Here is a 12,737-nt window from a genome sequence, read left to right as displayed (position 1 = left end):
GGTTAAATTATACTGTAACAGAAACAAACGTTTTCCCCTACTTAAGTGAATAGAAATGCAGGCTTATAATTCACAATAACCGGAGTAAAGGCTCTAGTCAATCTGCATCACTAAAGAGTTAATGATTGCGCTAGAAATTGTAAGGTTGTCTAATTTCCGTTTGAGCCAAGTTGTGGAGAAGGCATTGTAGTGTATGTAGTGTTAACCGGAATGCATTCTCCACAACTGCTGGAACATTGCCTAGTTGTCAATCGCGCTATAAAGCAGATCTTCAGCGCTACTGACTGAATAGAGCCCTAACTCTATCATTCTAGAGTAGACAGTTAAATTAATTTTTGTTCTTATGATTAAATTGTTGTTTTTGTTTTTATTATTATTATTATTATTAGTCTATTGCATGTCTACTCACTCTACAGAACAGAAGATGCGTTTGCCAATAGACAGTGTAAATAGCCCTCTAATGCGTATACTAAATGTGACTGAAGTATCCAATGACAGCAACAGACTGGTCTCTGCTGACGCAAGGGAAGTGGGTGTGTGCGCATGGCCGCTTGTAGTCTTCTGTGTGTTGAGGTACGTCTTCATAAACCTGCCAAACAGCCAATCAGGACGCTTATGTTAATCCCATTTTCTTAAAACCCGTCAATATGCCTCTAGCTGGATTACAGCTAGAAGTGTATCACAGCTCAGCAGAATTTTGGAGATGCCACACTGTTCAGTTTACGGGTCTATGATTTGCATGTGCAGAACTCTCTCGGATCTTCAGCCTAGATTGTTTAGAAACTTCTGTTCTAAGTGAATCTGAGAAGCGCACAGGAGCGATTTTGTTTGATTTCTTGTCGATTTAAAGTTTCATTCCAACTTCAAAAGAAACACTTATTTTGGGAATTGCTTTGGTACTGTCCATAATAGCCTACATCAACTAAACTACCAAATAATTGACTTATTTTCCAAATCCCATCGTCATGTCCTCCGGGGATGAGTCGGAGCAGAGTCGGCGGTTCTGTGTGTTGTCTTGGGAGCAGGTGCAGAGGTTGGACTCTATTCTCGGAGAGAGCGTCCCTATTCATGGACGCGGAAACTTCCCGACGCTCTCTGTACAGCCTCGGCAGATAGTCCAGGTGAGATAACGGCTTTGGTCTGGGGAGTTCTGGAGCGCATGCAGCCCGATATTGGGAAACGAAACTTTTGTCTAGCCAAACTCATCTCATATAGCTGTTATTTTACATTATTTTAAATAGTTCAATATTTATCTAATTCAGTCTCATCAAAAAGTGCTTTAGTGAATGAATAGACAACTCAGGAATGTGCATGAAATATATATTTTTTAAACGCACGAACGCTTGCACACTTTTACTCAGGTAGGCTACACACGCGCACACACACAGTACATTAAAGTGGAATTTGATAGGTGGGCTAAGAAAAGTGCAAGGAAAGCAGTGTATTTTGGTAGCATTCCAAGGCTAACCATGTCATCTTTGTGTAATATGATAATCTAGACCAGTCTCATTTCTCAGCACTGTGGCTGAGAATAAAAAGTTCCAATATTCTTCAATATCAGGTCAGAAAACATCTGTGAATATGATTATTTGCCAGTCATGTTGGCATGCTCATACACTGAATTTTTACAATAGCCTACTCAAGGTATTGGAAATATACTGGGATGCCTTGGTAGCCTACATTTGAATATCCACCCATTGCAGTGAATCATGACTTATGAATCATCATGAGTGACAGTCATGTTATTTACATTCACTTTAACAGACAGGAGGAGATCTCAAGGAGCAGATGATCTAATGCCTTAACTGTCATTTTCCACATTCTCTTTCCAATGCTTCTGCGACCAGAAATTTCATTGGTCAAGGAAACCATACAACTTTTACACAGGGAGAGACAGTAAGGTACATTGAAATATAATTGGCGGAGTATAGAGACGTTGAGAATGTAAAATATTCCTCTCCAGTCTCTTTCATTAATGAAACGAATGCTTGTGATCTGTATTAATAAAGCAGACCTATGTGAAGGATGTATGCTCTATCCATGTTGTTCATCAGAGAAATCCCCTGGCTGGAAAAGTCTACAGTGGGCTCTGGCTGGCCATACAGCTCTATACCATCGGCAGTAAGCATTAGTGCATATCTCCAGTAACGTTTTCCCTTCCTCTCTCTCTCTCTCCCCCCTGCCTGGAAAACCAACCGATCCAACCCAGGACCTAAATAAAAAACGTCTTCATACAGCCAGAAATGTGTTCTTCGGGGTGTTCCACAGGGCTCTCAATAGGGGGGGTGTTGATTGAAAAGCTGTCATCTAGATAACATCTGTTTATTGTGCGGCTCCATATTGTTGTGTGTGTCTGTGTGTGTCCGTGTGTGTCTGAGCCGTGGGAGGTGTAAAAGAAAAGTCTCACTGTTGGTGATTTAGTCCACACGAGAAGTCTCACACTTCATTTAGTGCAGTGGATTGTGGGTAGATAAGCCAACATTGGGTTGACAGTTCTGAGGAACTATACTATAGGCCTACACACACACACACACACACACACACACACACACACACACACACACACACACACACACACACACACACACACACACACACACACACACACACACACACACACACACACACACACACACACACACGCAGGAGGTTGGTGGCACCTTAATTGGGGAGGACGGATTTGTGGTAATGGTTGGTGTAGAATTAAGTAGGTGGAATGGTATGAAATACATCAAACAAATGGTTTCCATGTGTTTGAGGCCATTCCATTTGCTCCGTTTCCGGACATTATTATGAGCCGTCCTCCCCTCCGCAGCCTCTTGTGACACACACACACACTAGCCAGTAGGCCTACCCAGTGGTGTTATACAGCCGAGATTACATATCCAGACATTGAATGTGTTTTAGTGTGTCCGATCAGATATTACTTCATGTTAACAGTAGGGTGGTAGTGGTAGAGCTAGGGGGCTAACCTGTTTTACTTGGCTTGGCCACCCAAGTAAAGGGAACACACTTTTTCCAGGTTTGCTCGAATCTAATTCAGGGTGTAGATTCTAGAATAGAGTAGATTACAATAGAGACTGACTGAGTGCACAGTAGGGCAAAGCCTGAGGAAGATCTGGTTTCGTTTCTGTTTGTTGTTTCTTCATCCCTGCTCTTGTTTCACCATTGTGAACTTACTGGAAGTGAGCTCGACTTTCCCGGGTGACGGCGATGACTTCCATTTCTGGGGCAGGATGGGGAAACTGGATTTGTTAGTCAGTCACTCCAGTAACAGGGGCCTTAGAGGGTCAGGACTCTTGACAAGGTTGACATGGTATGAGTAGACCCTCAACACTCACACACTCACACACCACAATACTAGCCCAGTCACCTGGTTCTGTTGTGGGCCCTGCCAGATTGTAAGCCAACTCCTCTGTCGGTCTATTGTTGGTGAGACTCAATGACATGATGACACCACACGTCTCCACAGATAGAGTAACAGGAAAGGAACATATTTTGGGCTTACACTACAGTGTATAGCTCTGTTAGTCTTCTACATATAGGCGTGTGCTTTCCTGTTGCTGGCTTTCAAGGAGGCCATTGCGAGGAAATGCCAGCTGAACTCAACATTCTCTCTCTCTATGAGGTAGAATATTTTTTTTATTTAACTAGGCAAGACAGTTAATAACAAATTCTTATTTACAATGACGGCCTAGGAACAGTGGGTTACCTGCCTTGTTCAGGGGCAGAACAACAGATTTTTACCTTGTCAGCTCTGGGATTCGATCCAGCAGACTTTCAGTTACTGGCCAAACGCTCTAACCACTAGGCAACCTGCATCCCCAATAAATGCTTTATCACCAGTCTAGTTTTATTAATGAATACTGTATCACCAATTTAGTTTTATGATAATAAATGCTATATCATCAGTCTAGTTTCATGGTAATAAATACTGTATCATCAGTCTAATTTCATGATAATAAATACTGTATCATCAGTCTAGTTTCATGGTAATAAATACTGTATCATCAGTCTAGTTTCATGGTAATAAATACTGCATCATCAGTCTAGTTTCATGGTAATACATATTGCATCATCAGTCTAATTTAATGGTAATAAATACTGTATCATCAGTCTAGTTTCATGGTAATAAATACTGCATCATCAGTCTAGTTTCATGGTAATAAATACTGCATCATCAGTCTAATTTAATGGTAATAAATACTGTATCATCAGTCTAGTTTAATGGTAATAAATACTGCATCATCAGTCTAGTTTAATGGTAATAAATACTGCATCATCAGTCTAATTTAATGGTAATAAATACTGTATCATCAGTCTAGTTTCATGGTAATAAATACTGTATCATCAGTCTAGTTTCATGGTAATAAATACTGCATCATCAGTCTAGTTTCATGGTAATACATATTGCATCATCAGTCTAATTTAATGGTAATAAATACTGCATCACCAGTCTAGTTTAATGGTAATAAATACTGCATCATCAGTCTAATTTAATGGTAATAAATACTGTATCATCAGTCTAGTTTCATGGTAATAAATACTGTATCATCAGTCTAGTTTCATGGTAATAAATACTGCATCATCAGTCTAGTTTCATGGTAATACATATTGCATCATCAGTCTAGTTTAATGGTAATAAATACTGCATCACCAGTCTAGTTTAATGGTAATAAATACTGCATCATCAGTCTAATTTAATGGTAATAAATACTGTATCATCAGTCTAGTTTCATGATAATAAATACTGTATCATCAGTCTAGTTTCATGATAATAAATGGCGCATCATCAGTCTAGTTTCATGGTAATAAATACTGTATCATCAGTCTAGTTTCATGATAATAAATGGCGCATCATCAGTCTAGTTTCATGGTAATAAATACTGCATCATCAGTCTAGTTTCATGGTAATAAATACTGTATCATCAGTCTAGTTTCATGATAATAAATACTGCATCATCAGTCTAGTTTCATGATAATAAATACTGTATCATCAGTCTAGTTTCATGATAATAAATACTGCATCATCAGTCTAGTTTCATGGTAATAAATACTGCATCATCAGTCTAGTTTCATGATAATAAATGGCGCATCATCAGTCTAGTTTCATGGTAATAAATACTGCATCATCAGTCTAGTTTCATGATAATAAATACTGCATCATCAGTCTAGTTTCATGGTAATAAATACTGCATCATCAGTCTAGTTTCATGGTAATAAATACTGCATCATCAGTCTAGTTTCATGATAATAAATACTGTATCATCAGTCTAGTTTCATGATAATAAATACTGCATCATGAGTCTAGTTTCATGGTAATAAATACTGCATCATCAGTCTAGTTTCATGATAATAAATACTGTATCATCAGTCTAGTTTCATGGTAATAAATACTGCATCATCAGTCTAGTTTCATGATAATAAATACTGCATCATCAGTCTAGTTTCATGATAATAAATACTGTATCATCAGTCTAGTTTCATGGTAATAAATACTGCATCATCAGTCTAGTTTCATGGTAATAAATACTGCATCATCAGTCTAGTTTCATGGTAATAAATACTGTATCATCAGTCTAGTTTCATGGTAATAAATACTGCATCATCAGTCTAGTTTCATGGTAATAAATACTGCATCATCAGTCTAGTTTCATGGTAATAAATACTGCATCATCAGTCTAGTTTCATGATAATAAATACTGCATCATCAGTCTAGTTTCATGGTAATAAATACTGCATCATCAGTCTAGTTTCATGATAATAAATACTGTATCATCAGTCTAGTTTCATGATAATAAATACTGCATCATCAGTCTAGTTTCATGATAATAAATACTGCATCATCAGTCTAGTTTCATGATAATAAATACTGCATCATCAGTCTAGTTTCATGGTAATAAATACTGCATCATCAGTCTAGTTTCATGATAATAAATACTGTATCATCAGTCTAGTTTCATGGTAATAAATACTGCATCATCAGTCTAGTTTCATGGTAATAAATACTGCATCATCAGTCTAGTTTCATGGTAATAAAAACTGCATCATCAGTCTAGTTTCATGGTAATAAATACTGCATCATCAGTCTAGTTTCATGGTAATAAATACTGCATCACCAGTCTACTTTTATAAATACTGTATACCAGTCTAGTTTTATAAATGAATGCTGGTTCAGGTGCCGTGACCACCCACAGCAAGGCAACTAATTCAGCCCTGAGGAAAACCCCATCATCTGTTCCTGCTAGCCTACTGATAGTACACTGAGTATAGTATGACTGGGCTGTCTCTGCTTGCCTTCTGGGCTGACTGGACCGGATGCCAGGGTCATAGACTACTGAACATCTCATTCATTTACTGATGCCATTTACTTGGCTTGGCTGGGTTTTTCTGTGACTCTCTGTCCAGGCCAGGCAGTGCTCTAACTGGTGTCTAGGGGACCATGGGGTTTAGCTGGCTAACGGCGGTTTCTGACTCTGTTTTCCCACTAAAATAATAAAACACATTCAGGCTGCATTCAGACTGAAGGTGAGTTACAAATGGCAGTCTATTCCCTATTTAATGCACTATGTAGGGAATAGGGTGCTATTTAGGAGACACACAGACTGAGGTAAATGGACTAGTAGAGGAAACCCGCCAGACTGGAGTAGGAAGGCAAAGAGACTGTACATAACGTGTCGCCAAGACATTGTCAACACCACACCGTCTGGTCAGTTTGTGGCTTTTTTATAAGTCTCTTGCTTCTCCTGGTCGACTTCGAGAGGAAGTGTCCCCCCTTAGCTCAACTTCACCCGGTGCTTGTTGCGTAACGCAGGAATGGAATGACTTGCCTTTGGAGAGGTAGAAGAAAAGGCGTTACTTCTTATTTTGGGAGACCGTTTTGTGTTATAAGACATTATCAGGGGGTCATACGTGCTTAATGTAAGTCTTACAAGTCATAACCATGTAATGCATTACACCTGGAGGCATTCGGGTTAACCTATTCCATTCAGTTAGACCTGCTTGTCATTGGACTCAGTAACATATCACACAGCCCATATTAAGGACAATTATTTCCTCCTCATTGTTTGTTTCGGGCTAGCAGTATGTATAACTATCTTAATGGTATCATCATGGGTTGATACTTGATACCCAACCCTATGTTTGGTAAGGCAGTTACTACTGTTTATTATCATAGATACTGCTTGTAGCTTAGTCAAACCTAATTCCAATATACGTACATATGCATATGTGTTCATTGAAGCACATATTCCAGTTTCTATGAATCATTGATTATTCCACGAGGACTCTGGGAAATGATTCATATATATTCTGGTGTTTGTTTCCACAGAAAGAAGGAAGAAGCCTTTAATATTCTGGATGTTTTTATTAGTGACCATCTGTCCAGAGGTCGGGTTACCAATAGAAACAGATTGCCATGCTCACTGGAACACAGCACAGATGAGCACAGCAGGGTTCCATAAACTGATTTTATTGCTTACTCAATTCTCTGTTATTTCCGTCCCTAAAAAGGATTGGCTTTGAAACTCAACATTCATTTTTTCTTAACCTTTAGTTTACGTTTTGAACCTTTTCCTCAATAGACCTTTTCATGGTAGTGTCATTGTTCATTGTGAGTACCACTACCCCTTCCCTTAGAACCCTGTCAGTAGCTATGGACCATATTCATATTCTTCAATCACACAGTGACAGTGTGTTTCTGGGTCTGGGTAAAGGAGGCTACAATTAAAGGCCAGGAAGGATTTTGCAAGAGTTTTGTCAGAGAGGGAGACAACACATATCATGCATGTCTCAATTTGTCTGTTTTTGGTCTGTCTTTGTTTTTAGGTTGGTAGGGAGGAGGCCGTAACCTTAATTCATGAATGGGGGATCTAGCTATGTTAAGTCAGAGACTCGGCAGGACACTCCTTTCCTGGCATAGTGGTGAAGCCAACATAACCTATTTCCTCAGGCACAACTTTGTTTGCGTGTGTGTGTGTGTGCTTGTGTGTTCCCGAAACAAGCGTATAGGCTCCCCACTTGGCACAGACAATTCAATGTCTATTCCACGTTAGTTCATTGAAATTACGTGGAAACAACGTTGATTCAATCGGTGTGAATCAGGCAGCATCGTACTGAGGGCATTTCTATCTTGAGCTGGTTAGAACCATATTTCATTGTGGGTGGTGACTGATGCAGATATCCACTTTGTAATGAAATGGTGGCACTGTAGCACAGTTGTGGACAACAACTGCATAAAATAGGTATTTTGATAGTAAAGAGAGTTCGTAGCTTATGTTGTTATGCTTATCTTATGCTTAAAATGGTGAACTTGATCCGACCTGGAAAGGGAAATAGATTGTATGTGGTTGTGTACATATGCAGACTAGATACCAGATACCTTTGAATACTTGGATCAGTGTCTGGATAAAGATACCAAGTGTGTGTACTTGGTAACCGTGGTCATGCCTGTTAAGTATTGTCCCAGTTTCTTGTTTTCCTCTTTGGAGTGTTGTAACAGTCAGTCTCAGCTGCCTTGCCTTTAGCTTCCCTTAACTCCAGGATCCACCCCAGATGGTTCTGTTCTGTGACCCAATACGCTCATGAACCATTTCTTTACCAAGTACAGTATGCTGTTGAAATTACGACATAGGGAAAATATGTTTTCAGTATGGCGCAATCATACCAGAGTTTATAAATTCACAACCCAACTCCATTTGTCTACGTTTCACAGATGTGTAATGTTTCTTTTAGATAACCTGCAGGTCAGCTGGGTTTCCTCCAGAAGTTAGAGACAAAAGACATGCACTGGCTTGCTGTGTTCCACAGAAAAATCTCTGATTCTCCATGCATTACAATCAGAGGCTGCTCATTTCTTCAGTGTCACATCTCTCTGCGTGAGAAAAAGACAGACCTTTGTCTTTTAAGAATGGCAATAAGAGTATATGAACAAATGAAATGTCTGTGCATTGCAAAAAACAGAAATGGTTCTCACAATCTTTTGATATTAATGATTACATTTGCTATTCCATGTTGTTGCTTGTCTCTATTCTCATCCACACAACAAATGATTGGATGCTAGTATTTTATATTTACTGTTATGAGCATACGCTGAAAGCAAGGTGAACCATTCCTTGATTGAAATGTAAATAGTACCATTTTTTAAAAAGTGCCAGTGACCATGAAAGATACGTTTCAACTTGCAGTGGCATGCATTTTCAGTGCATAGTTCTTTGAATGAATCACCCTAGTTTGTATGGATATCTCTCTCTTAGATCACTAACATATCTCGGCCGCAGATCACTCATAGATAACGCTCAGGTGTCAAACTCATTCCATGGAGGGCCATGTGTCTGTCGGTTTTCACTCCACCCTTGTACTTGATTGATCAGTTAAGGTCACTGATTAGGTAGGAACTCTCCTCACTTGGTTGTCTAGGTCTTAAAATTAAAAGGAAAAAAACTAAAACCATGGCACCCCTGCTCTATCAGATCACTTGAAAGCAACAACAAAAAAATACATATTTGATCGGAAAAGAAAATTGACAATAAAATGCCCTAATAATACCTCTCAGATCACTCACCCATATTTCTCTCTCTCTTCTGTGCAGGTGGTTCGGGCGCGTCTGCAGGAGCGTGGTGTGGTGGTCCGGGATGTGAAGCTGAACGGTTCAGCAGCCAGCTATGTGCTCCACCAGGACACTGGCCTGGGCTACAAGGACCTGGACCTCATCTTTGGCCTAAACCTGACTGATGACAAGACCTTTCGTGTGGTCAAAGATGTGGTCCTGGACAGCCTGGTGGACTTCCTACCTCCGGGGCTCAGTCGTGTCTCGCCCATGACCCTCAAAGAGGCCTACGTCCAGAAGCTGGTGAAGGTGTGCAACGACACAGACCGCTGGAGCCTGATCTCCCTTTCCAACAACACAGGGAAGAACGTGGAGCTGAAGTTTGTGGACTCTCTGCGGAGGCAGTTTGAGTTCAGCGTGGACTCATTCCAGATCGGCCTGGACTCACTGCTGCTGTTCGACCGCTGCTCAGAGACGTCCATGTCTGAGAGCTTCCACCCCACCGTGGTCGGAGAGAGCATGTACGGGGACTTCCAGGAGGCCCTGGGACACCTCCGCACCAGGACCATAGCCACGCACAGCCCTGAGGAGATCCGGGGAGGAGGACTGCTGAAGTACTGTCACCTGCTAGTGCGGGGGTTTAAACCGGACTCAGAGGCTCATATGAAGCTGCTGCAACGCTACATGTGCTCTCGTTTCTTCATCGACTTCCCGGACATTGGCGAGCAGCAGCGTAAGCTGGAAGCGTATCTCCAGAACCACTTCAACGGCATGGAGGACAAGCGCTATGACTGCCTGGTGACGCTGCGGCATGTGGTGGACGAGAGCACCGTGTGCCTGATGGGCCATGAGCGCCGCCAGACGCTGGCACTTATCTCGGCGCTGGCGCTACGGGCCATGGCAGAGCAGAACGCCATCCCTGCCCTGGCTAACATCACCTGTTACTACCAGCCGGCACCTTACGTCAGGGACGTCAACTTCAGTAACTACTACATAGCGCGGGTCCAGCCGCCCATGAGTAACTCTTATAGTAACTCTTACCACAGAACATGGCTTCCTTGCAGCTGAGTGATGTGGATCAGTGTAAGAGGACTATGTTGTATGTTGTGTTTTTTAAGCTTCTAGTTTCTCTGTTTTAGTCTCAAATGGTACCCTATTCCCTATATAGTGCAGTACTTTACATGACCAGGAAACTATATAGGGATAGGGTACCATTTGAGACACACCCTCTGTCTTATGGTAACGTGAGCTCAGCAGTTTGATAGAGTGCTTTGCTCAGTCCACCTGTAGCAAAATGGGTTCTTGTGGGAGACTTGAGGACAAAGTCCAATGAGGACCAAAAAAAAGGAAACATTTGTATTGAATTGTATCTTTTTGCCAAATCTTCAATTGCAACCATTCCCACTACGTTTTTCAATGAATACTGCTGTAAATCTGATTTGAGACGTTGTTATGACGTTTTGTTAGGGTTTTTTTCTGAAGCGTTGGTTTCTTTGTTATATGTATGGTGAGGACTGGTGGTCTATTTTGATGTATGGAAAACGGTTGAAATGTGATGGAAGAACTTTTCATCCTCCCAGTCGTGATGAGGAACTTTAAGTGTATTGGAATCCATAAAAGGAAATATAAGAAACCAGAAATCTGTATTCTGTTCTGACTGTGGTTTCAACTGATCTTTTCATTTGCAGATGTAAGGACCAAATAATACCATGTTTGTGTAGCGTGAAGAAGAAAAAAACAGACTTTTGTGATTCTAAGTGCCTGAAATACCAACCGACATCTTAAAGGAGTTTACTCTTTTTGGATCTTTTTCACCCAGGTTACTGTACATTTCTCGATCCAGGGTCAGGGTACTTCTTTTTCAAATAATAATAAAAAGGTACAAAATGGAAACATTGGTATTATCTCTTTCTTCCTCTATCGACACATTCATAATGGTTTCAGACATATGTTGTATATGTGATGGATGTATAAAACACAAGTATCTAATAGGTTACAGATCGTCCCTTTTGAATGACAAGACAGACACAGACATGCAGGGCAAGCAGGTGGAAGGGACTGTATGACTTAGCAGAGGCATTAAAGGTCCAATCTGCAAACTGTATAGCTGTTTAATTGTCATTTCAATTAATGGTATACCCACTGACATACCCCATCACTCAGCTTTAAACAATTTTAGGGTTGCTGTTTATTGAAACACAAATTAGCTGTGGCTTTAAATCTGCTTAAGTCTCCTCTCTCTCCTACTGTATCATGCACTAGGGCGTCCCTTCAATAGAAATATAATCTATTCTTTCCATTTCTATGATCTCATCAGTCTGACACTAAGACACACAAACAAGGCCCTAAGACACACAAACACTTCCGTGTTCTGTTCTGTTCCCACCCCCTCAAAGTTACCATGGGAAACTGAATCAATCCCCTCTGCCCTCGTAGCCATCCATACATTAGCCATATAGTTACGCCTGCATGTCATCCATAATATCTAATGAGGGGTTTCCTGTATCATTGGAAAGAGATGGCTGTTGCCTGTCTTGGATGAGTTGTATTCTGTTTGTTTTGGCTGAGCAGGCAGCTGAGGGCCAGGCTGTCAGATTGAGAAGTTTGAGGTAATATTGTATTGCATTGTATGCCTTTTGGGGACTAGGCTAGTTTATCTTTGTAACAGGATTGTTACGCATTACCCCACGCTCGTCACTGAATACTCTTACCATGTCTCCCTGGTCCTACATCTGTTTGTTCTGACCTGCCACTGGCCATATAGGAGTTGACTATACAGCACAAACAGATCTGGGACCAGGCTAGGGCTCTATTCAATCCACATCACGGAAGTTCAGTTTTACAGCATGATTTCAGTTTAAAGACAATGCTCCGATATATCGGAGACTGCATTCACGTTAAACACTGCAAATGTCTGCTCAATCGGAAATGACCTTACATTTCTATCGCAGAGTCTGTAACACTTCAGTCCTAGTCTTTCTCTGAACTTTGACACGGGTGTGTTCTGCATGTCTGAGCCCTGGGGATTTGCAACATCCGGCAGTGGAGTGTATAACGGACACACCTGATAGAAACAGAACACAGGGCAATTTGGCCTGTTATTATAACAGTTAACTGAGAAAAACACCGAAAGTGACAAATTAGTTCTTTATAAAAGTTAATTTGAGAGGAAAAGAATCTGTCATCGTGA

At 40.8% G+C, this 12,737-nt stretch overlaps 1 protein-coding gene across 1 annotated transcript; it reads left to right on the top strand.

Moving 5' to 3' along the window:
• Positions 1-546: 546 nt before the first annotated feature.
• Positions 547-11,440, top strand: LOC129820025 (terminal nucleotidyltransferase 5A-like). Its single transcript, XM_055876823.1, has 2 exons — positions 547-1,121; positions 9,590-11,440. Exons 1-2 carry the CDS (start codon positions 966-968, stop codon positions 10,613-10,615), a joined length of 1,182 nt encoding a protein of 393 aa, XP_055732798.1. The 5' UTR covers positions 547-965; the 3' UTR covers positions 10,616-11,440.
• Positions 11,441-12,737: the final 1,297 nt, after the last annotated feature.

This window comes from Salvelinus fontinalis, chromosome 22 (genome assembly GCF_029448725.1).
Source record: "Salvelinus fontinalis isolate EN_2023a chromosome 22, ASM2944872v1, whole genome shotgun sequence".
Taxonomy (NCBI): Eukaryota; Metazoa; Chordata; class Actinopteri; order Salmoniformes; family Salmonidae; genus Salvelinus; species Salvelinus fontinalis.
This window is presented reverse-complemented; position numbering and strand designations above follow the sequence as displayed.

What these genes read in the sequence shown, in the direction of transcription:
- LOC129820025 (XM_055876823.1), top strand. Translation starts at nt 966, where the DNA reads ATGTCCTCCGGGGATGAGTCGGAGCAGAGTCGGCGGTTCTGTGTGTTG. An exon ending in AGCCTCGGCAGATAGTCCAG is followed by an intron (nt 1,122 to 9,589) that starts GTGAGATAACGG and finishes TCTTCTGTGCAG; the next exon opens with GTGGTTCGGGCGCGTCTGCA.